At 40.9% G+C, this 25,931-nt stretch overlaps 2 protein-coding genes across 2 annotated transcripts in view; one reads left to right on the top strand and one right to left on the bottom strand.

Moving 5' to 3' along the window:
* Positions 1-688: 688 nt before the first annotated feature.
* Positions 689-22,249, top strand: LOC133661798 (FERM domain-containing protein 7). Its single transcript, XM_062065264.1, has 12 exons — positions 689-824; positions 6,914-7,018; positions 7,141-7,183; positions 12,109-12,187; positions 12,258-12,355; positions 19,851-19,965; positions 20,029-20,176; positions 20,239-20,334; positions 20,425-20,591; positions 20,662-20,730; positions 20,809-20,884; positions 20,984-22,249. The coding sequence occupies exons 1-12, from the start codon at positions 720-722 to the stop codon at positions 21,989-21,991; spliced, it is 2,109 nt and encodes a 702-aa protein (XP_061921248.1). The 5' UTR covers positions 689-719; the 3' UTR covers positions 21,992-22,249.
* The window catches only part of stk26 (serine/threonine protein kinase 26), a 25,234-nt gene continuing 21,368 nt past the window's right edge, over positions 22,066-25,931 (bottom strand). The window contains exons 5-12 of the mRNA XM_062065265.1: positions 25,789-25,897; positions 25,569-25,726; positions 25,309-25,494; positions 24,570-24,712; positions 24,407-24,500; positions 22,998-23,054; positions 22,802-22,929; positions 22,066-22,730 (exon numbers count right to left, since the gene is read on the bottom strand). Coding sequence (XP_061921249.1) covers positions 22,715-22,730; positions 22,802-22,929; positions 22,998-23,054; positions 24,407-24,500; positions 24,570-24,712; positions 25,309-25,494; positions 25,569-25,726; positions 25,789-25,897 — 891 coding nt within the window. The 3' untranslated portion in view covers positions 22,066-22,714. The remainder of the gene's footprint in view (positions 22,731-22,801; positions 22,930-22,997; positions 23,055-24,406; positions 24,501-24,569; positions 24,713-25,308; positions 25,495-25,568; positions 25,727-25,788; positions 25,898-25,931) is intronic.

Here is a 25,931-nt window from a genome sequence, read left to right as displayed (position 1 = left end):
TGAAGACAGGTCACTTGTCTAAAAGCGCCCAGCCAGCGTGAAATCTACATTATTCCAACAAAAGGCACACACATACACGCACGCGCAACACCCCCCCACACACACAGAGAGTAAGGAGAGTGTGTCCGTTGAAAGAGAACACATTCAAGCACACATATTGCAAGGCAAATGTGACAGACTATTAACAAAAGATAATCTATCCCTATAAATAAATGTGTCATATAATTTACATATTATACATGGTGTCCCTTTACAATGTGGACATATAATGAAAGTACGTGTACATAATTTTAAAGGTAAAAAAACAACAACTATATACTAAATAATGACATTATTTAACAAAATAATTAAAATGAAGTCCCTTTTTAACAAACATGGATTGTACACAATATATTGATTACAAATATATCAAGACTAATTCATGAGAAATAAAATAAACTATAATATGTATATTTATATGCTCTGTATTAAATAAAACAAATGATACTCAATAATGCATGAGCTCATGCACATAATAAAAATGTATTAAACATGCTAATAATGAATAAATCCAAAAATAGTTTTGAATTGAACTATTCCTTGGTGCACGTGGAAGCGCACACACACACACACACACATACACACACATACACACACACACACAAGGATGAGGAGGAGGAGTGAAGCCATATTTGTGGGACTATTTGTCAGCATGGCGCACATCTTCTGAGCGCCAAGATATGGACGAGCGTGAGGCAAAGACACGCAGCAAAGTGTCCAAAGAGACCAAACTCAGACTTCGTGTTATCTTCTTGGACGACAGTGAACGCACCTTTGAGGTGGAGGTCAGTTTGGTCGTCTTCTACTTTTCAATTGGTTGCTTGGTTCCTCAGTTCTGATCTTATAGACGCCCATTCTTGTTCTTTGTCTTTTAAGATGTGTAATATTTGCCTAAGCCACCGACTAATGATTTCAGCTAATGATGTTGTATGTTTGCTTCATTTAAAGTAACAGTTAATAAATGTGTTACAATATTTTGCTCACAATTATGAAATAGTTATGAGAGCAACAGACAAAATTACTCGAAAGAAATTAGCAATTAACTTTTTAATGCTTATTAGGTATAACCTCCATCTTCAGACCTCTGGGGCAAGGAATGATGGGGAGGGGGGCAGGGGGGGGGGGGGGGGGGCTCCTGGGATACATTTTCTTAGACTGTGTATGAAATGGAATACTTTTATAAGTGGGGGTTAACAAGGTTGGTTGTCACACAGCTGAACTTAAGGTGAGAGGACTTTATATGGGGGTTAATTTGGGTCTTTATTACCAAAGCTTTTTTTAACACTGAAAATATGTAACAGAGTTTTTTTGCATTCGAATTTGAGAAATGCTTTTTTATATTTTATTTTTTTTACAAAGTTTGCTGACAGTTTAATTGAATAAAAATTGCTGAGCAAAATGAGTGTTTAAAAATTCAGTCAGTCTATAAAAATTATATTAAGAAAAACTCAAAATATTCGTTGCTTCAATACTCAACATTCACTTTCAGTAAATTAAGACCTAAGCATTCAAAGATGTATCAGAACCAGACAATGAGGTGTCAAGTTTGCAGTCATGTGACATGGGGCGTTCCATTTACCTCGGAAGCTGGAAGTCGGAGCTGGGAATGACGTCACAGCCGATTTGTGAGCGTTTTAGTTGAAATCGAAAATCAAGATGGCCACATCCACGAAAGCTATTTTTGCGCTTGCCTTATTTGTCTATAAGCAACTAATGAGAAAATATGCAGCCTTTCTGCAGCCGTCTAAAACGATGAATGAAGAGAAAACAGATTCTATCGATAGCGAAGTAAAACGTACCGTAAAAAACACATAAAATAAATGTTTACGCTACAGTAATGTTACCACATATCAGTCTTTCTCAAACAGTGGGGCGGGCCACCCTGGGGAGGCACGGTGCAATGTCAGGGGGGGGGCGCGTAACCTCGGGGAACATGCTTTTTTGCTGTACCAGAATATAATGAGAGTATGTTGCATTTGGCTTCTCTGTAACCACGGTGGGGGACGAGGAAAGACTGGTGTGTTGTTTCCTTTATTTTTGTTAAGCTTACAATGTTATGCAGAGGTATTGTCATAACAAATATATCGACAAAATATACTATTTTTAGTCATGGTGGAGAGTGGGGGGGGGGCACAAAATATTTTCTTCTTCCGGGGTGGGGGGCGTAACAGAAAATATTTGCGAAGCACTGCCTTATATAAACGTTCAACAATACATCATATGATACAGCGCTGATTTAGTGCAACGGAAACGAATAAGAAGTGCTAATATATATATATATATATATATATATATATATATATATATATATATATATATATATATATATATATATATATATATATATATATATAGGAACACCTTAAACATGCAGAGGTTGCTGTGCATGAGTGAAGAAAATTCCTAAAATGCCAAAAGAAAAGGATAACACGATATTACAAAAACTCACACAATAATATATACAGGTAAAATTATAATTAGCTCTTGGTTAGATGGAGTCGTCAAATAAGAGGGCTAAACATTTCGAGCCAACACTTAAATCATCAATTTAATGCAGGAAAGACTATTAATCAGCGTTTTTAAAGGGTTGCTATTATGCAAGACCAAGTTTTCTTACCTATTGGTACCTGCTTATGTGTATACATACTTCCTCCAAACGCCCGTTTGGAATTTTCCCCAAGTGGGATGTCAGCGGATTATCCATAAATGGTAGAAATTTACCTTAACATCTTTGCCCGAGTCAGCCATTTTAAAAATGATGTATAGGACCCGGTGTACCACAACATTTCTACAATAAAACTTAATGAAGGAAAGTGCTCTGTTGTTGGTTGCTTTAAGTCACTACACAAACTTTCAGCCTCATCTGAAGTAAAAAGTGCCTTTTAACTTTCATGATTGGTGACACTTTGCCTTCAACTGTGAATGATTCGCTCTGAGTGTGTGTCAAGGAGAGTCCTGCTTCACCAACCACTGACATTCACAAAAATATAGTTTTTTAGAAAAACTGCTTTTAATGGCGCCTCGGTGCCTTTTATTTGTGGTGTGTCCTTTGAAAGAGACACAACGAAACAGTAAGTAATAACAGTAGGTTAGAAATGCGTAAATGATACGTTAGCTCGATTTGTTGTGTAGCTAGCTTAGCCTTCTACTGTAAGACAACAGCGTCTCTGTCCTACGGCATAATAAAAAAAATATTTTCCTAAAACCTCCTTATAATTGGATCATTGCCTACTGTGTTTGGCAATGGACCAGTTAGTAACATAATTCATTATTATGTTTGTGATGTAACTCATAGCTTAAGTTTACTGTATCGCGGCTCAAACCTCTATTGTTTACAAGTGTTCAAAGCAGCAGTGCAGTAAATGTATCACATGACAAGTGTTTCCCCCAGAAAATGTGTTAGTTAAGGTGGTGTCTCTCCGGCGGACAGGGGGTGGGTGGGTGTAAGAATCGGTGTAACTCGGCCTGTCGCCATCATGTCTCCACCTCATCGATATATATCTCGATATTTTTTCCGTAAAGTAAAAACAAAACAGTCCTAGTTACCTGAGATGCTAAGTATATCATTATTATCACTTAGTCAGTCAATATTTTGACTTAGTAATTTATTAAGTCAAAATAATGACAAAATAATGACTTACTAAGTCAAATTAATGACTTACTGTAAGTAAGCGTTTGCAATAAGCGTTTTGAAAAAAAGAGTTAAAAGTGGGGCCACATGCTGACATATGTTCAACTAGGGCTGGGCGATATATCGATATATTCGATATATCGCGGGTTTGTCTCTGTGCGATATAGAAAATGACTATATCGTGATATTCGAGTATACGTTCTCATGTAGTTGCTTTTAGCTGCGGGGCATTAAACTGCATGCGTTTCTCACTCTTTCCTGTCTCTCCTTCTCACAGAGACCTTAAAACAAGCGCACCTTCTTACATACGTCACATACTGTCACGTGAGCAACGTCACACGCTCCCGTGGAGCAGACAGGTAGCGACATGGTAATGTTACCTGTGATTCTAACAGCTAACGGTGTGGTTTGAGTGGTAATACGAGAGAAAGAAGGTGCGAATCTGGTAACAAATGGAGGAATAATTAATTCCCAAGAAAAACAGGACAGGGTCCATCGTCCGACGGTGGTTTGGCTTCAAGTGGGAATATGTCTTTACATGTCAACATCTCCGTTCGGTGCCACACCAACTAAATGCCGAAGCAACTATTTCCACATCAATACCGTAAGACATATACTATATGATATGCAGCTCATTTTTATATGACACTTATTGAAATATCTTGTGTGTCACAAAAGTGCACTTTATTTGTTTTAAACTATTGTAGTGGCGTTCTGTACAAAAAGTGCACTTTAATTTAGTGTTGTTTTGAAATGTCATCTTAGTGACATCATTCACAAAAGTGAACTTATAGCTTGTTTCAAAATGTCTTTGACAATATTGCACTTTCTGTTTTGGAAATGACATGAATGTTTGTGCCACTGCTTAATAACTGTTTAATAAATACAGTTTTGGTAAATTGACTTAGTTGTGATTTCCCTCTCTGCATGAAAGTTTAAAATGAGCATATATTAATGCAGTATGAACAAGAATGTTTTAATGTAGACACATAACATCATCATACTGCTGTGATTATATGTATCAAGTGTTCATTCAAGGCTAAGGCAAAATATCGAGATATATATCGTGTATCGCAATATGACCTAAAAATATTGAGTTATTAAAAAAAGGCCATATCGCCCAGCCCTATGTTCAACTCATCCTGCTTAATTTATTACAGCATTTGGGAAGCCTGTAGTTGATTTTTATTATGTAAATGTTATATTTTTATCAACATGTGATAGCAGGGACCCTGCCATTCAAAACTAGGCTGCTACATTACTAATGATTAATGTAACAATAGCTGAAAAGATAGTACAATAGCAATAGGAGAGACTATTCATCCCTGAACACCATGGAGTTCATGTAGGCTTTATGATGCAGTTACATTATTATATCAACTATCAGAGACAGCTTCAGGAAATTCTTCCTTTAACATAATGTCGTTTTTTGCTGCTTCAACACAGCTCAATCAACACAGAAAAAGGTCAAGTGAAATAACTTAGTTGTTAACTGTAGGTCAATAATGCTTGTCTTTCTCTCAGACAGACAGGGCTTTGCTGTCCATAACACACACACACGCACACACACACACGCACACACACCGCAAAATAAGCTAACATTACGCTAAAAGCTAATTAGCCTTAACCTCAAGGACTGCGAGCGAGCTGAGCTGCCGCTCATGTTTCTAGAACGTCAACGGGCTCATAGTGATGTTACTAATAGTTGACTGGGAGGTGTTTATTATAATTTGGGAAGAGTCCGCTGCCTTATGCTTACCTGCTAAACACCTATCTGCTCACCCCACCGCAAGAGCACTGACTCCATGCGCTCTGAATACGCATGCTGATTGGCTGTTACCGCTCTGCGTGTAACCAATCAGATGGTTCTGTGGGTGGGACAATGCTGGGTGCTGCAGAGACGTACTGACAGAGACAGAGGCAGAACTAAGCGGAGCAGCTTGTTAAGACGTTAGTTTAGGCGGTGGCTCTTTGTTGTTAAGGCGGCCACCTTAACAACAAAGCGCTGCGGGAAACCCTGCATGATATAGAATAGAAAATAATTGTATGGTCAATATACACATGTATAGCATTGTAGAGATAATGACTCGGTAGAAGTTTAACCTTAGCCAGCGTATAGTACCAGATTAGCAACCGGGTTTCCTTTTCTGTGCCCGGCGTCGTCTCCTTTTAGCCAACAACAAACCACAGTGAGCTGCTGTTCTTGCTATATCATCTGAGATGTTGCGTTGTAGAGAAAGTCAAGACAAAGTTAGATGGCTGGTGGCGCTCACCGGTGTCCATATTCAACACAGTATTAGCAAAACAAAAACAGTAAAACCCTACAAAACAAGTCTGCGTGTCAGCGTGAGGGGGAGTGGCAAGGAGGGCTTCATTTGCATCTAACAACTCCACCTCTCAATACAAAGTATTTGGAAACAGCAAAAAGTGGCTTGAAGATAGTTCTTTACAGCACAGTCTATACTACATTTTGACCAAAAAAACATCATTACATGTTATGTAGACCAAAACCAAGTGTTTTGAAAAGAGAAAAAAATCATTATATGACCCGTTTAATGATCAGCAATTCACACTTGAGTAAAAAGTGTGACAACTAATCCTGTTCTACCCTACATTTTGTAATTAGTTATTTGAGTGTGCCAATTTTGAGAGCGCAGTGCTGTCCCAAATACATTACTGTCTGCACACCAAAAATGAGGATCGTAATATTTACTTTCTTCTTCTCTCCCTTTTAATGGTGAGTTGTAAGTATATAGACACAGCATGAGACTTGTCCTCCACTAATAATCACTCTCTACTCTGTAATTGTCCACAGATGCTACCCCATTGCCCCCATCACTAAACGCACACACACACACACACTCACACACGCCCGCCATGACAAGTTAATCACAGCGCTCCTTCAGAGATAAACACACGCTTGTGGACAGCAAAGACTAAAATTAAGACATCACACCTGACACATGAACACTGCTTCATACATCACAGCATATCATAGCAATCATCTGATTGGATCATGGAATTACCATGCTCTTCGTTCATGACATGTTTTGCAGAAAAGTTTCAGAAAAAGTGCTTTGACTCACCCCTCTTTGACGCGCTCGTGATAATTTCTTCATAAGGGACAGGACAGTGAAGAAGACACTTACAGTAAATGGGAAAGTGTGTCCTGCGGGAAAGAGGCAATTTAATTTGTCTTCACTTTTAACTCAACAACTAACTTCTTCTCGTGGCGTGTGCCAGCACAAGGTTCAGGGCTGTGACTTCTTCAACAAAGTGTGTGGTCACTTGAAGCTGCTGGAGAAGGAATACTTTGGCCTGGAGTTCAGACACCACAGTGGCAACTATGTCAGTGCGCGTGCACACACACACACACACACGCACGCACGCACGCACGCACGCACGCACACACACACACACACACACACACACACAATGAAGTGATGATATGTTGTGTGTGTATGTGGCAGGTGTGGCTGGAGCTGCTCAAGCCGCTAGCAAAGCAGATTACATGTAAGTGTTGGTGTGTGTGATAAATCAGTAGCAGGGAAGAAATTGAGTTGGTTGTCACACTCATTATGTCTGAAACTGTTGGGTAGAAAATTACAGAAGTGGGATCAGAGCTCACCTATGTAGTCTTCTCTAGAATCAGACGGCTGAATTTGAGGTGAAAGGACTTCTGGTGTTTTTCATGTCAAACAGTAAATATTCAGCTCATTAGTAAGCCAAAGTTTAGATTAATAGATAGCTAACTGAATCCATAAGGTTGTTAGCCTTGATGCTAACAAAAAAATTAATTTGGGATTTTTTGGTGGTTATGCTTGTCACATATACAGTACGGATGGGCGATATGACCTCATGTCTATATCGCGATATATATTGCAGCCTGGGGTGAGATGAGGGGGGTCTGCAATCCCTCCCTAGGTTTCTCATTGATCCTCTTGGGTTGAGTTTTTTCTTGCCCGGATGTGGGTTTAGATCCGCGGATGTCGTGGTTTGTGAAGCCCTTTTAGGCACTTGTGATTAAGGGCTATATAAATAAACTTTGATTGATGAATCTACTTGTTAATAGGTGGTTATTCTCTGTTGTATCATGTTACATCTATACTTATTTTAAAATGTAATAAACACTTATTATTCTGTTGTTTGGATGTATTAGTTTTGGCTGGCACTACAAATTTGGGTATCGATCAACAGCCAAGTAGTATCGGTCATACCAATGCTGATAGTGATACTTCTGATTTTGAAGATCATTGAATGCTTTAATTTTTTATCACAATTATAATCAGACAAACACTGGATAGTGGTGTAACAATATCAATTAAATATGGAAATTATTTCCTAATTCTGGTTTGGGTTTTTTGCCCTTAAAACCCTCTTGTGTCCAGGGACTTAATTTTTGAATTTGTAAACAAAAACTCAACATATAATTTTTATAATTAAAATATTGATCTTACCACTGTAATATTTACCAAGTAATGATATTATATTTGGTATTATCGACGGTAATGATACCTTTGTTTACATTCAAGACCTCTAGCTTGCGGTTAGCATATCCTCCTACAGTGTGTAGCGTAGCATGTTTGGCTAACTCTCGTCCTCCAGGGATGATACTCGTAAGAAATGTAGTTTATTTGGCAAGGATTGCTGACTTAAAAGTGGCTATGCACTGTGGAGGGATTTTAGCCGCTCACGAAAATGCTCCATTGCATTAGGGACGCCTTCATTTGCTTGTCGCTGTCAAATTTGTGGCACACAGCTACAATGTGTCATCAACATGCATTATCACGATAAAACGATAGTACTGTATTAAAAGCTCTATCGTCGACCAACTTTATATCATATATATCGCCAGGGCCGCATTAACCCAAAGGTGGGCACTGGAGCTGAGAGGGTTTTGACCTCAACATACCCTCCCACCCCCAGAAACCACAAGATTGAAAAATAAATCATGATTTTACTCAACAGAACAACAACAACGCGAAAAATATCACCTATTTTAAAAATAATTTTGTTCATGAATACATCTCCTTCATGCATGCACATCTGTGCGAGTGTAAGAGAAGCCAGTTAACTTCAGGAAAAGTGTTGGCGATCCAGGAGAATGCCTGCGTTTTTAGCTCAGTAGTAGTACGCTGGTCTCTGACACAGGCAGTATGGCTTCGAGCCCCGCTCGGAGCGGTAGGGAAAAGCAACGCAGCCAAGGGAGAGAGTACATAATCGCTACACAAAGCGGAGCTGTTTGACAGCTGTGAACACCAATCATTGCATTCCGCCGTCAAAATCCAGGGTCCCTGATCGGGTGGGGCCTCTGGGCTTCAGCCCAGGTAAGCCGGTGCGCAAGCCTAATATACAGTAGTACCTCAACTTAAGAGCTTAACCGATTCTGTAACGTCACTCTTAACTCAAAATGCTTGTATCTCAAATCAGCGTCTCCCATTGCAATTTATTTAATTGGCGCATGCCCCCCAAAACAGCACAATTTAACATGTAAAAAAAACAAACAACTTTTAGATAAGTATTATTGTATACAAAAACAATACTATATAATGTACAAAATAATTACTGTAGTAATGTAATAATAATGTACAGTATTTACCTTGGAGAGTGGACTTCTACACTATCTTCTTTGAGCCGCTTTGCCATCAAACACACCATCAGCAGCGCTTCCATACTTTCATGGATAAATGCCCGCTGTTTAGATATTATTTTAACATCGTTGGCTGGTGTTACTCATTCTGCTTCAGTAAGGTGCAGACTATAGCAGTGATACACTCAAGCTGTTTTACCAAGTTGACTACACGCTGTCATGTTTTTGATTATTTATTTATTTAATTCCTCGGATTTCCTCCACTTCTTCTCAGCACGGTCTTTCACGCTCACTTCCTTCCATCTCGTATTTGGAAAACCAAAGTTCTTTCTATCTGTAGCTATAAGCTAATTCTAGGAAGTAGGATCGGACAAACGGTTGTTTTTCTCACTGCGATAGGGCGAAACCATCCTTGCCCAGGCACACCCTCATGGTTTTTGGAGCATAAATATTTGGGAACTTAAAAAGCCTCCTGGGATGAGGGGCGAAATGTCTTCTAAACAAACCAAACAGTCCAGTTGCAATCTATTGAATACGCTGAGATGACAATGACCTGGATGAATGAGAACATTCAAAGACATGTTGCATCAGACGTCACTGTGACATTTACTATGCCAACTAATGACAGGGATGCTTGTAGCTAAAATTTTTGCTAGTAACTTAAAGTACAATAATTAGCAGAGAGATAGCTATTATCTCAAAACATTCTTAAGTTGAGGTACTCAGGGTTCGTACACCTTTTCCATGGCCAAATTCAAGCACTTTTTAAGGACTTTCAAGATCCATTTTCCAGTTTTTCCAGTACCCTTCAAAAGGCGAAAACCAGTGTGAATCAATCCATAGCCTTGTTGTTTGAGGTCACCAAATGCTGTCTGTAGAAAAAATACGGAAAATCTGCTAAAACCTAAGTCTAACATTGAACCAGCAGTTATCATTGGGGCATACAAAATGAAGCAGTGTTTCTGTAGACTTTTCAATGTCATTGGTGTTTGCAAACATGTCTCCATTTGTGTTTTTCCCCCCAAATGTCTTATTATTTTTCTTACTTGCAGCACTCAATGACATCGAACAACACAGATTGATTCACACTGTATTTGTGCTTGTAAACTGCATAATGTGATATAAATACACGCACCCTCAAAATGTCAATTTCACTCATTTATTAACAAAACTGTTCCACATTGATATAAGGATAATAAATTCAAGGAAAATATTTAGTTTGTTTCACAACACCTCAGTCACCTTTCATTAAGCATATCTAGCCTTATAACTGTGGCTATGATAACAAATCGATTTTTAGTTGAGGGAAGTTCTTAACATTACAATTTATCATTGACAAACGCTCGCTTTTTTCTTTTCATAGCTCGTAATAACTGTCCGTAATTAACATGTAACCTAGCGCTGATCTCACATAGTTTAGGTCTGGCATGTACAAAAAGGTTACAAAACAAAACTTTAGGTAACGTTAGTTAACTTGTAGGGCTAGTAATCTCTGTGGCTTACCTTTCATATGACTCGAGAAAGCTGACTCTCCCATTGCGAAAAGCTGGATTTCCTTTTTGCATACTTTGCAGCATGTTTTATCCAAAGTTTTTGTTTGTCATTTTCCATCCAATGTTCATTAAAACGACAACCTCCCGGCGTGATGGACCGACACACCACTGTCCTCTTGGGGGGCGACACAACCTAATGTAAAGGCTTGTGCAAAGCCAACAGATCAAGCGTGTAGCTTTCATTTTTAAGGAAACTTATATTATTTTTTTCCATTTTATAATTAGCCTATTGAGTCAGACTGCCGAGAAATATGATGAACATTTCCGAGCATTTACAAGGTTTTTAAGCACCCCTACGAAGCCTGGGTACTGTAGTCATCCATCCATTTTCTACCGCTTGTCCCTTTTGGGGTCGCGGGGGGGTGCTGGAGCCTATTTCCGCTGCATTCGGGCGGTAGGCGGTGTACACCCTGGACAAGTCGCCACCTCATCGCAGGGCCAACACAGATAGACAGACAACAATCACACACTAGGGACCATTTAGTGTTGCCAATCAACCTATACCCAGGTGCATGTTTTTGGCGGTGGGAGGAAACCGGAGTACCCGGACGGAACCCACGCAGTCACGGGGAGAACATGCAAACTCCACACAGAAAGATCCCGAGCCCGGGATTGAACTCAGGACTACTCGGGACCTTCGTATTGTGAGGCACATGCACTAACCCCTGTCCCACCGTGCTGCCCTACTGTAGTCATCCATCCATCCATCCATCCATTTTCTACCGCTTATTCCCTTCGGGGTCGCGGGGGGCGCTGGAGCCTATCTCAGCTGCAATCGGGCGGAAGGCGGGGTACACCCTGGACAAGTCGCCACCTCATCGCAGGGCCAACACAGATAGACAGACAACATTCACACTCACATTCACACACAAGGGCCAATTTAGTGTTGCCAATCAACCTATCCCCAGGTGCATGTCTTTGTCATATATTCATAAATATTACATATAGCTACAGTAGGCTAGCCTAAATTGTTTCCTCTTCATAAGTTAACATACCTTACTGTCACAGTGTCTTTGATCGTAAATTACCTTTGTTACAAGAAGTTAGAAAATGAGAGCCAACACTAAGCTTCAATTTCATTGATATTTTCAATACAAAGTGTGACAACCAACCAACCCTATAGTCCCCTGCTGTTGATTGATTCTTTGTAGAGGAAACAGGATGGTTTTGTCTATGTTGTTGTTCCAAGAGTGTGAATGTCTATTATATTTGTCAACATGTCAAACATACAAGACGTCCATATAAGCTCGTTAAGGATGTAGACTAATTATTCAAACTTACTCGTCCTCTTCCAGACACCAGCGATCTGTTCTTTAGGTTTATCGTCAAGTTTTTCCCTCCGGATCCTGGCCAACTGAAGCGAAGCCTCACTCGGTAACTTCCTTTCTCTTTGCCGCCACTCTTTGATCTTCCGCTCGCTGACCGCCATGTTGTGCACGTGCAGCTATCTTTTTGCCTTACAGGTCAAGCGGGACTTGTCCACCGGAAGTCTGACTTGTAACGACAACAGCGCCGCCCTGCTGGTCTCCCACATACTGCAGTGTAAGTTGTGAGGTCGACAGTCAATTTTGTCGAGAAGCCCCTGGCCGCCGCTCCGGTGCTGCATTTAGCGGTCATAGTTTCCGCCACCAGATGGTGCCTAAAAAGAGGCGTGGCTCAATGTTGAGCCACGCCCCTACCCACGGGCGGCAGCCAATGGTACTTGGAAATGTCAGCTGTAGCAGTATGCTTATGTTCTAACGTGGCGCCCATCCTAGCAGGAGCCACTTTGCAATGAAAATAAATCACAACTTCTTGTTCCTCAAAATATTTTCACACGGTTTACTTTCTCAACATAAAAACATGTGCCATGAGTACATATTTTATTATTTGTAAAAATATTTTACCTGCCCTGGGACTTTGCCTTTATTAGCTAAGGCTCATTGTAGGCAGAGTGGAGTATTTAGTGATGACTCAATAGCAACACAATGTGTTTGTGTGAATTTGTCTGTTCCAGGGTCAAGCCATAATAAAATATTCATCAAATTACAAGTCAACATTGCTAATTGCAATGCGAGTGTAAAAATAAATAAACCACCATTACATTTTCTTGCCAGTCATTAGCCGCTTTGCTGTTAGCTACATTTTTTTGATTGATTGAAACTTTTATTAATAGATTTCACAGAACCGTACATATTCCGTACAATTGACCACTAAATGGTAACACCCGAATATGTTTTTCAACTGGTTTAAGTCGGGGTCCACGTAAATCAATTCATGGTAACATGCTAATGTCATTGCCATTGTTACTAAATTGTGCTGACCAGGCAGCATTAAGTTTTATGGTAATCATCACACTCGCTGGTCGCCTCAACTCTGACTTCTGAAGTTTTTGCCGGAACATTATTTTTAAAGTAGGATATAGAGACCACACAAATCCACTCTTCATGAGGTCAGGATTATTACAACTAAAATACATTGTAGAATTGCATACTCTGTCAGTGATGTTCAAAGCTAGAAATAAAGTTAATCCAAAGGACTGACAAAAGTTATTTGTGTTCACGTCTGAAGATGAGAATAACAGAAGGCCGTATGACTTTAAACATCCAAGAGCGCGAACAAGTTTGAAACAAACGTGCTTGTCTGTTGCTGGTGTGAAAGCATTGAATTCTCTAAAGAAAGACTTAAAAAGTTGCAATAATATTTTTGAATTCAAGAGTTACAAAAAGAGACAACTGGAATTATATCAAACTGATTTTCGATTTTGATTGGACGTCAACCCTCCCGAATTTTCCGGGAGACTCACGAATTTCAGTGCCTCTCCCGAAAATCTCCTGATTTCCAGCCGGACAACTATATTGGTGGCGTGCCTTAAAGGCGCTGCCTTTAGCGTCGTCTCTCACCTGAAAAGGAGACTATTATATATGTCTCCGTTATCCATAGGTTTATCTATAACCCATAAAGTAGGCAGGCACGGAGCTATTTCTCAGCGTGTGTTTATTCCAGCCGGCACGTTAATACTGTAGCGGCTGGCTGCGGGGTGTTAGCCAATTACTTTGGCTGGCGGGCGGGACTTCCGGGAGAGATAGGGACGTTACGTTGTTAATAGGAAGTGGGTGTTCGAGTTTTGCCGGGAAAAGGGATAGACACACATTGGAGCTGTTGTGTGGTTGAATTACATCTTGTGCAATAAAGACAACAAGACAAACAAAGAAGTCGTATGAGCCTACATTCCTGGGATTATTACAATACACTGATACACAACATCCGGATTCCCATCATTCCGTTCTCATTTGCGGATGTTTTCAACAAATCCGTGAAGATTATGTCCCCGGATTCAGAGATCGCTCGCCAGTACTCAAATGGCAGAACAAAGGCTACTCAAATAGTGAAAGGTAAGTGTTATTTTTTTTTAAAGTAAGCAGCAAGTACAGTACAGTTAGTAGAACTGTGTTTTCATTACTGTTTACTGTACTATATATATATATATATATATATATATATATATATATATATATATATAGATATATATATATATATATCTATGTATATATATATATATATATATATATATATATATATATATATATAAGAAATACTTTAATTTCAGTGAATTCTAGCTATAAATATACTCCTCCCCCTTAACCCCGCCCCCCGGCACCGCCCCCGCCCACCCCCCCAATCTCCCGAATTCGGAGGTCTCAAGATTGGCAAGTATACGTGTCATTGTGAAAATGCTTAAACGAGAATTTTAAAGTATGTTGGCCTTTGGGTGTTGGTGGAGGAAACAGTGATAAAGTCATCAAAAATAATTTGTGTTAAAAAAGGGGGCAGATAAATATAAGAATATTCTTCTTCTATCTCAGTGGTTCTTAACCTGGGTTCGATCGAACCCTAGGGGTTCGGTGAGTCGGCCTCAGGGGTTCGGCGGAGCCTCCACCACGGAGGTAAAGACACATCCAACTTATCATGTAAATAAAAACTTTTCCCTATCAGCGTATTATGGATACCCCCAAACAATGTTCTCTCTAATTTTCCATCTGATTTGCAGGTTGTTTGATTGATCGATTGAAACTTTTACTAGCAGATTGCAAAGGAAGAGAATACATTATATGAAACAATACAGTTTACACAGTACAGTACATATTCTGTACAATTGACCACTAAATGGTAACACCCGAATAAGTTTTTCAACTTGTTTAAGTCGGGGTCCACGTTAATCAATTCATGGTAATGTGTGTAATTTGTTGTGAGTTCATGCACTGTTGGTTTTGTTCTTTGAACAAGGTGATGTTCATGCACGGTTAATTTTGTGCACCAGTAAAAAAACATACCCTTTTCTTGAATTTAAAAAAAAATAACATTTTATTTTTCACTAAAGAAGGGTTCGGTGAATGCTGGTGGGGTTCGGTACCTCCAACAAGGTTAAGAACCACTGTTCTATCTGCTCCTTTCTACGGAGCCCCTAAAGGGACATGGATGTTTTGCGAGATCTCGCAAAAGGTTTTTTTCCTATGTCAGTGAACCAAAAGTGAAGGATGGAGGAGCGGGAGCATGCGGGAGCCTACCCATCAACTGTGCTCTGTTGTGGGACCATAATACGATTTGATGCATTTATATGTTAGGCCAATACTAAAATAGAAATCAATAAACTTTTCTCACGGATGATGGGTATGGGTGAGGGCGGACCTACGTCACTTCCGCCTACCAATCCCCTAGCAACCGGGAATTCGTTGAAAACAAACCAGCTCACAGCGAACACAGCATTGACAGAAAAAGCATTTAACGAGCGTTGTGGCTTGGAAGTCGGCGTTAAATCCTTCATTTACGCATTTTACTTATTCGCATATCGTGTGAAAAAACGAAAATGTATTATTTGCGTCAGACTCGTCTCAGTGAACTTTAAAGCTTCTCAGGCTTAGCTTAGCTTGCTAGTTAGCTTAGCCTGCGCGCTACTAAGAAAGAGACGCGGAAGTTATCAACATCAAGATCAAGTGTTAGTGTATAAAATATTGAGAGATTTGAGGGCTACATGTATTGTTTAAGTACAACTGTTCTTCGCCAGGTGTTCTTTGGCCGCCCTGGCTTACGTTTTCCCGGTGGTGTCCATCTTAACGCTGCCTTTGGTATCCTCTCGTTGTCCGGTTTTCGAAAATAGCTAGCTAGGCTATAGCCTATATCAAGGGTCACCAACCTTTTCGAAACCAAGGGCTACTTCTTGGGTACTGATTAATGCGAAGGGCTACCAGTTTGATACACACTTAAATAAATTGCCAGAAATAGCCAATTTGCTCAATTTACCTTTAACTCTGTTATTATTAATAATTAATGATATTTATCTTTGTGGAAACACTGATCATCTTAATGATTTCTCACAATAAATATATATAGAAACAGATAAATATCAATATGCAACACTTTATTTTTATATTTTCTCTAAGTGCACATTTTTCAAATTGAACATTTTCAAATGATCACTTCTAAGACAGTCTTGTGAAATCACAATATCCCATTTTAACTAGCTAGCCACTAACACTTTTTAACAAATCATGAATTACTTTGCACCATGTTTGTACAAATAATAACTCATGTAAAATACAAAAGTAAACTCTCAAATTTTTAAATCATGTCACACTTTGAACTGGACACCAAATCTGTTATCTGTTTCTTTGTCAGTTAGTGGGAAGCCTGGCATTGCATGCTGTTAACTAGTGTGTTGTACTCTGATGTGTAACTTGACACTGCAACTCTGAGTGAGTCTTGCAGATGTGCATCAGTGAGGCGTGTTCTGTGTTTGTTCTTGATGAAGTTCATGTCAGAAAAGGCTGATTCACAAAGATAAGATTTTTCCTCATTGTTTGCGGAACCTTTTTAATCTTTTGGACATATTTTCACAGCAATCTGGCCTTAAGCTTAATTATGATAAATGTAAAATGTTAAGGATCGGAAATCCAAAGGGAACGTCCTTTCGAATGGAATGCAAAGTGCCTGTTTTGTGGACAGATGGACCAGTTAACATACTTGGTGTTGTTGTCCCAGAAAATCTGGAAGATCTAGGCTCAGTAAATTATGATAATCGACTAAGAAAGCTGGACAAAATTATGCAATTATGGAAAGGGAAATCCCTAACCTTGTATGGTAAAATGTCTATTGCCAACTCGTTAATTATTCCTCAATTTATTTATTTGTTTTTGTCATTACCAGCTCCATCACAAAACTTTTTTAAGATTTATAAGCGGAGGGTCTTCGATTTTGTCTGGAACGGCAAACAAGAAAAGATTAAAAGAAAGGTATGAATATGGGGGCCTGAAACTTCTCAACCTTGAAGCTATGTGTCTGTCTTTAAAAGCATCAATTGTTCCAAAGATGTATTTAAACATTGAGTGGTACACAAATGTCCTGTTGGACAAAAAACATGTACCGTATCAAAAGAAATTGTATCCTTTTTTACAAGTGATCCCCTCCCAGAGAGTCTGCTGGGAAACATGGCGGGGTTCATAAAGGAAAAAATCCACTCATAGTGGTGTTTTCAATTTTATGTGCCAGAAAAAAGAGACAATATTTTGCAGCAGTTAATATGGATGAACTCTAATATTGTAATATATGGAAAGCCTTTCTTTTGGAAAAATATGTTTGAAAGAGGAATCATTTTTGTCAATGATATTATCAATGAGAATGGTAAAATTATGAAGTATGATGAATTTAGAGCTATGTATGGTGATGCTTGCTCAAGCTTTTAATTTTATCAACTAACTGGAGTAATTGGGAAAAGATGGAAACAAATAATTAATTATGGAACTACTAAATTATTAGATTGTAAACCTCTAATAAGAAATTCTAGTTGGCAAAAAGGAACTAAAATAAATAGAAACATATATACATTTTATTTAATAAAGAAATCTTTGAAGGCTGCCTCATACAACACAAATGGAAAATGGGAGGACTTTTTTGACTGCCCGTTGCCATGGGATGCCATATTCAAACTAATCTATAAAACCACTATCGATGTGCAAAATCGTTATTTTCAAATTAAAATTATTTATAACTTCTTACCCACAGGGAAAATGTTAAAATTATGGAATATGACAGAGTCAGATGATTGCCGATTTTGTTGTCAGGAGCCTGAATCCACCCTGCATTTGTTTTGGTATTGTCATATTGTGTCTTTGTTTTGGGTGGAAGTTGAAAAAATGTGTTTAAGGATTGGTTTGTTTATGAAGCTTAATGTGGTTTCTGTTATTTTAGGAGAGTTCATTGACAATCATGATTTAGTCAATTTAATTATAGTGCTCGGTAAAATTTTTATTTTTAAGGCCAAAAACAGATATTCACTTAGTATTACTTTCTTTAAAACATGTATTCAGTATTTTCTAACTTTAGAAAGTTACATGGTTGAAAACGATAATGATGCCAAAAAACATAAAAAAAAAGATGAGAAGTCCTCAAAGGCTTATTTTGAAAGTATAATTATGTTTATAGATTATATGATATCTGTTGTTGTGTTCCCTAATTTGAGTGACCTGGACATAATCTGGACTGTACATAAGTGCTTATTTTGAAAATGTAATTTTGTTTATAAATTATATGCAATCTGTTGTGTTCCCTAATTTTTTTCTGTGTACGTGAATGAAGGTGTGTGCTGCTGAGTCAGACTTGGACATTATCTGGACTGGGCCTGGTTTAAAAAACCCTTTAAACAAATCTAATGTCATTGACAACCTGGTCTGTTGAAGATAAGGCCCTTTTTTTTAAAAATAAAATAAAATAAAATAAGATAAATAAATAAAAAACATTTTCTTGGATAAAAAAGAAAGTAAAACAATATAAAAATAATTACATAAAAAATAGTAATTAATGAATTAATGAAAATGTTAGTGGACCAGCAGCCTATACAATCATGTGTGCTTCAGGGACTGTGTCCCTTGCAGATGTGTTGTCTATGTTGTGGGAACCAGAATATTGGAAAGAAATAACCCCTTTTGTGTGAGTGGGTGTGGATGAGTGTGCATGGGGGAGGTTGTTTGGGTTCATGCACTGATTGAAAGTGTATATTGTGTTTTTTCTATGTAGATTTCATTAAAAAAAAATATATATATATTGTTTTTTTTTTTTTTTTACATTTTTTTAAAATGTATTTATTTATTTATTTTTAGAACAGGCCCGCGGGCAACTCATCTGGTCCTTACGGGCGACCTGGTGCCCGCGGGCACCGCGTTGATGACCCCTGGCCTATATAGTATATACCGCATGTTATTTTTGTACAACAACAACTTCAGCTGTCGAACGTTATAATGTACAAATTCAACAAGTACAACATTAGCACGGACGGTATAGCCAAGTTGTGGTTAAGAAGGTGGATTTTTGTTCCTTATATTTACCAGAAACGAAGTGATCCGAACACACGACCCGGGACTTTGTCCTTGTTTTCTCAGTGTAAAGCTGCGAGCCATTTGTCTCGTCTCTGTGTGCTTTTATCACGCTTTGGCAGAACAAAATACAACCTTTGTTTTCCCTGTTTCCAGTTGTGGTTAGCACAACCAAAAACAACACAGTTTTTCGGCATTTTGGAGGCAGAATGACGGGTTTAACCAGCGTAGGTCGACAGGTTAAAGAGTAATGGCAACGGTTTGTTTTCAACGCCAGTCTGGTTGCTATGGCTCGAAGAACCCGTATGTAGCTCAGTTGCCCGGATGTCGGCCCTCACCCATAGGCTCTTCCATCGCTTTCTCTGTTTCACTTTTGATTCACCATCGCTGTGTCTGTTTTACTTCCAGTTCACTGACATATAGGAAAAAAACCTTTTGCGAAATCTCGCAAAAAGTATTGCGAGATATTAAGTATTGCGCCAGCCGTCTTATACATTTTTTCCCTCCATGTCCCTTTAGGGCTCCGTACCTTTCTGATCATGGAAAGGTTTATGAAACAAAAAAAACAATTAAAGTGTGAACTGTACGTGACTTGTACATATGCATTTTCATGAAAGGACTAAAAAGAAATGATGATAATGGAGGTTTCTATTGTTAGCATATTTATGTTTTTTTCCTCGTGTGTGTGACAGCGGAGCTTGGAGACTACGATGACGAGCTGGACCATCAGCAGCTGGCGATTAAGCACTACGTTCCCAACCAGGAGTACCTGGACCACAAGATCATCAAACTCCACAAGAAGCACAGGTACACACGCACACGCCACCAGTCGTCCATGTGGTGCGCTCCATGCTGGCCGTGTGTCCACAGGGGTGTGTCCCCGGCGGAGTCAGACACGCACTTGCTGGAGGTGGCCAGGAGGCTGGACATGTACGCCATCAGGCCACACGCCGCCAGCGACGGCGAGGGCATGCGCATCAACCTGGCGGTGACGCATTGCGGCGTGCTGGTCTTTCAGGTAGACCAGGTGGCTCCGCCTGGACTCTAGTAGAACTTGCTAACGCTGGCGTTTGTCCTCAGGGGAACACCAAAATCAACACATTTAGCTGGGCCAAGATTCGCAAAGTGAGCTTTAAGCGGAAACACTTCCTCATCAAGCTGCACGAGAAAGTTGGGGTGAGGTTCTTCTTAGGTACTGTGTACCCCGGATGAAGGGTACCAAAAAGTGTACTGCTTGGTGCCACCGTGGTGTTCTGTCCCGTGTAGTTGTCCCGCAAGGACACGCTGGAGTTCTGCATGGCGAGCAGAGACGTGTGCAAAGCCTTCTGGAAGTTGTGCGTGGAGTACCACGCCTTCTTCCGACTGCCGGAGGAGCCGCAGCCGCTGCAAAGGAAGACGTTGCTGTCGTGCAAAGGCTCCGGCTTCCGATACAGGTGAGCTTTCCGTCCTTGGGTCGCATCCGTAAGATGACGTCATCACCGATGTCTGTTGACGCTTCTCCAGTGGGCGGACGCAGAAGCAGCTGCTGGAGTGTTTGGAATCTGGAGAGAAGAAGCCTTTGCACTTTGCCAGGTGCCCCCTGCTGGTCCTTGCCAAGAATACATGCAGTGACTGCAGCCCACTAAAGACACAAAAACACTCTCTGTGCAGGACTTCGTGTTCATCAGACTATGAATACAGACAGTGCAGATCTTCTCCCGACATCCTCACAGACGTCTCCTTACAAGTAAGTGGACACAAAGTAAAGATGACCTCTGCCATTTTGGGGATGATCCGAAAGTGCAAGATAAGCACTTTACCACTTTATAATGATGCATTTTTGCAGCTGTATGATGACCAGATGTTCCCACGCTCCACCTGTGCCTTGGAGGATGCGGAGCTCCGAGGAGGTGGGGCTAAGCGCAGCCAATCGGCCGTGGAGGTCACCCCGAGGTGTCGCGGCCTGGCCCGAGTCACGCCCCTCTCGCCTCACATCCGCTCGGCATCGACGTCCGCGATGGAGGACCCCCGGAGGGCGTGGCTGGGGGCGCAACGGCAAGCTCAGAGACTCGCCGGCATATACGGCAACCGTTCAAGACGCCGGCCCAACCCCCAGCCGCACCCGGATGCGGCGCAGCAGCTGGTTCTCCTGTACCCCAACAGCCCTGCCTATCAATACCACCCTGTGCTCCCCACGTTCCCGTACCTGTCCGACTGCGTCTCCGCCTCCTCGCTGGAACGTTTGCCGCAGCAGAGGAGGCAGGACGGGCTGTGGCGGCCATCATTCTACCCTCTAAACAAAGACCCAGCCTCCTACTCAATGCTCGGGAGGAACCTGCGGGCCTCAAGTTCAGGCGGGATGGGATTGGGAAACAACGGGACGAGGGTATTGGGCATGTGCTGCACGGAGGCGGGGCATTACAGCGATGACTGCAACTTCCTCCCGGGGCTTCCTCGCCGCGTTGCCAGCCAACCAGATGTCAAGTTTCCCCTCTCCAGGACTTCGAACCCCGCCTCTGAATTCCGCCCACTGGGCTACTACCCCCACTTGACACGGCCCACCAGGCCCACCTACCTGCCCCTAAGCTCCTCCCCTCTGCCTCAACGCCCCGCCTCCCTGTGCATGATGGCCGCTCCTGCCTCAGGAAGCTACAGCGACTCTGACCCGGAGGTTTTCTACCCGTATTACTGTCCGCCACCACTAGGCAGGCTGGTGCGGCCCGGCGGACTGGCCCGCATGAGGTTCTCCTCTGGGAGCCTCCAGCTGGATGAGGAGGAAGAGGATGAGGAAAGACACAAGGATGAAAACGAGGAGACAAAAGGTGCTGCAAAAGTCACCAAAGTGACACTGTAGTAAAAACAATTACATTTGTCTTTTGTCAACGTGCATAAAATGAACATTAAAAATGACAACATTGTCAATCAATCTTAAATATTTATTCATAAAACTCTATGTCCCGCTACAAAAAAGAAAACATTTCTCTAAAATCTTAATGTTCCCACTGCGTAAGCATTATCACATCCCTTAATGATATGTACGTAAAAAATATATATACACAATGACCAGCTAGTGTCTTTGGTTCAAAGTGTCAGTAACACTTTCACAGTGCCAGCTAGCTGTATGGCTAACAGCAGCAGCTAACAATAAGCTAGCAAACTATATGCTTAGCAACGTAAAAGACTGCTTAGCGAAGGACCTTGCAGCGCTCAAGCTAGCCAGCTAGCGCTAACTCATTATTAGCATTACACCAAATGCGGGCGCCTTGTGTAAATCTCCCAATGACAATAGAAATAATATTATTGGCATGTGGTTTTTGTCAAGTGCTACAGAAGAAGTATTTAACATAAAGCTGCATTGCTGCACGACACCAAAGGCACGCGGTGAACATATTCCACAAGTTAGTAAAAAGTCACCAACTCCCAACTTACTTCTTCATGCAGCAGCAGTAAAGTAAATGATGTGCATGTGTGTGTGTGTGTGTGTGTGTGTGTGTGTGTGTGTGTGTGTGTGTTGAGACATTGCCCAGCAAGTCTCCATGCTGAGTCTCTCTTCATTCTGTACACTTCCTGTTTGCCCTCAGTTGGTGTTGAACCTGTGGGCGGCAAAGCATGCACTTGCTCAGCAAACCAAAACAAAAGACAAGAAAAAAAAAAGTTGCCTCACCTGGCGATGATGTGCGTCACCATCCTGTCTGTGATGCCCGGACACACGTCCTCGGCCATTCGGATGTTGTGTTCCAGCTCCTCAATGGCCAATCGCTGCTCAGAGTGCTCCTTGTGCTGCTGCTTCAACTACACAGTAACACACGTTGCTAGCATGTCTTCGACGTAAGTGTGTGTGTGTAGGTTTGTAGACAGACCTCAGTGAAGACAGGCGAGATGACAGTAGACAGACTGGTGGACACATTCAGCTGATCCTGAGAGGACACAAACCAAAAACAACTTTGCTATGTCTCAAATGAAATACTTCAGTCAGTACACATCAACATGAATACTGTGTACTTAGTTACTGAGGGGACAAATGTTGACAAGTGTCACTTTTTCCCATCGCTATGGCTGTCATTGTGCACTTCACGGACATGAAGATCAAGCTATGTTTCCTCTTCTCTCCTTTTTCATTGTGAAATTCAGGATTCCTACAGATTTCAAATTTCCAAATTCCATACTTTTTCCAGACACTTATTTTCAAACGCCTCAGTATAAAACACAATTGTTGAAATTTTAGTAAATAGTATAAAGGGCCGAGTGGGACTAAAACAAATAAATACATACATTTTTCAAATAATTACTTAAATATGTCATTAATAATTAAATAAAATGAAATCAATAATAATTAAAATTGTGAAATAATTATAATTACAAAATAATTAAACAATTTTAAATTCAATACATTTAATAAAACATTTTGTATTGAATTCCAATTATAATCAACAACACATTTAAGGTTTATTTAATTCTGTCCCATTTTGCCTTCCAAAAAAATAACATCATGTAAATAAATTATGGAATTAATCATTGGAGATCATAATGTTGAGATTTTTTTTTTGTTCATTCGAGGTCTTTAGCCAACCAGCCTTTTTTATTCAAAGTTTTTAAGCTAGTTGTCAGAAATGTACATATTACCCATTATAATAAGGAATTTTAATAACTTGCTCACAAAATGTGTGTAGATATCCATAATAGTAATAATAATAATGGATTAGATTTTGTGTAGCGCTTTTCTAGACAGTCAAAGTGCTTTACAGTGAGAATTGAGAACCCATCATTCACTCAATCCAATGTAAGATACATTTGTAGCCACAGTTGCCTTGGGGTAGACTGACGGAAAATTCTTGCGCCTATGGCCGATTAGACCTCCGGCGGACATTCATTCAAATTCATAGACCAGTGTGAGCGGCACTGGTAGGAAGGTGGGTAAAATGTCTTGCCCAAGAACACAACAGACGCTGGATCTCGTATTAGGAACCCTCAAGTTTTTGGATGGCCGCTCTACCATCTGTGCCACGCCACCTCAACTTCAGCATTACCTGTTTGTTGAAGCAGCAGGAGTAAGGAGAAGGTGCTGGTTCGGGCTTATCACTGCAACTCAGCATACTGTATGGGGCATGTTGAGTGCACCACCCAGACAGAGTTGACTGCATATTGTCGTACTTTTCAGGGTTAACGCGCTAATGCACTCAAAAGTTGTAAGTACAGAGACGTGCACAAATTGAGACACTGCCCTTGTTTATCAAGCAAGCAGGAAGTAGAGGCTTCATCCCCTCTTTACCTGTCCGTTAAATGGCCGCCGTCTGTCTGGCTTCTTTTTGCGGATCGTCGTGAAGCTCCACTCGGGAGAATCAACCTTTCTGTCACCGGACTCACTGAGCACACAAAAATAAATGAAGCTCAAGTACCTGGGCGTGCACGCAGCCCTAAAAGCGCGCACGTACCTGTCGGAGTCGTCAGAACTGCTGTCATTGTGTCCCTGCTCTCGCCACCGCCTATACCTGTCGATCAGCTCGCTGAGGTACGACGTCTTCTTGCAGTGTTTGACAATGAACTTGTGCTTCAGCAGCTCTTTGGCGGTGGGACGCTGAGGGAAAAAGAGTCACTGACACAATGAGGAAGGAGAGTGTGTGTCTTTTTGTCCACAGAGTGCAGCAAGCAGCACAACAATGGACATATTAATGAAATGAACAAAAAAACACTTCAGTTGGACAACACATCCTCTCACAATCAATTGCATTGATTAGTTGATTAGGAAAAACTTTGTTTTAACTAATAAATGTATAAAATCCAGAGTACATGGAATGTCCAGAACTTTAAATATGCGGACGTATTTTCTACGAGACTACTGCAACACAGCGCACGTGAGAGCAATAATGTATAGGTGCCATAATCTGTGTGGCGGCGAACAGCGGAGTCTTTATTTTTATTAAAGCACACATGCTAAAAGTGTAATTTCAATGTTGCTGATGTACATTTATATAATAAAAAAATAAAAGCTATGGCAAGCAAACCTTTTTTTAAATTTTAAGTAGTTTCCCTAACATACGCATTGAGGCTATAACTGTTTTTTTTTAAATCCGATTACTCAATAATTAATCAATTATTAAAATAAACAATAGGTACAGCCACACACTACATGAAAAAAAGTGTTGGGACACAATGACACAGGATGAAGCTTACGAAGCTGGGGTCTTTGTTAAGGCACGCCTCGGTGAACTCTTTGAAGCTCTTGGAAAAGTCGCCCGTCAGCGTGGGGGGCGGAGACTTGGGGATGAGGAAGAGGACCCGCATTGGATGCATTTCACAGTGGGGCGGTTCCCCCTTGGCGAGCTCAATGGCGGTGATGCCCAGCGACCAGATATCCGCCTGGGGGGGGAAACTCAGATTGTGACAAAATATTGCCGTGGCGATGGTCAGTTTACGGCACGTGAGAGGACAACCTTGAAGTCGTATGCAGACTGCTGGATGACTTCAGGCGCCATCCAGAAGGGCGTCCCCACAAAGGTATCCCGCTTGATCTGCGTGTCGGTCAGCTGACCGGCCACCCCGAAGTCGGCCAGCTTCACCTGGCCATGCTCCGACAAGAGCACATTGGCGGCTGAGGATGATTTACAGCTGTCACTTTGTGAGGGTGACCATGACGTGTCCACGCGCACACACCTTTGATGTCTCTGTGGATCTTCTTCTCCGAGTGGAGGTAGTCCAGACCCTTTAGGATCTCCTTCAGCAGCGTGGCGATCTGGGACTCTTCAAAGGGACCTGCACGCAGCTGCACACACACACAAGTCATTATTTTGGCTAGG

This window comes from Entelurus aequoreus, linkage group LG12, assembly GCF_033978785.1.
Source record: "Entelurus aequoreus isolate RoL-2023_Sb linkage group LG12, RoL_Eaeq_v1.1, whole genome shotgun sequence".
In the NCBI taxonomy this organism is placed as follows: domain Eukaryota; kingdom Metazoa; phylum Chordata; class Actinopteri; order Syngnathiformes; family Syngnathidae; genus Entelurus; species Entelurus aequoreus.
This window is presented reverse-complemented; position numbering and strand designations above follow the sequence as displayed.

Excerpts from the sequence above, each read along its gene's own strand:
- LOC133661798 (XM_062065264.1), top strand. The coding sequence starts at position 720 with ATGGACGAGCGTGAGGCAAAGACACGCAGCAAAGTGTCCAAAGAGACC. Across the intron at positions 825-6,913 it reads AACGCACCTTTGAGGTGGAG|CACAAGGTTCAGGGCTGTGA; the intron begins GTCAGTTTGGTC and ends GGCGTGTGCCAG. Across the intron at positions 20,177-20,238 it reads GCGGCGTGCTGGTCTTTCAG|GGGAACACCAAAATCAACAC; the intron begins GTAGACCAGGTG and ends GTTTGTCCTCAG.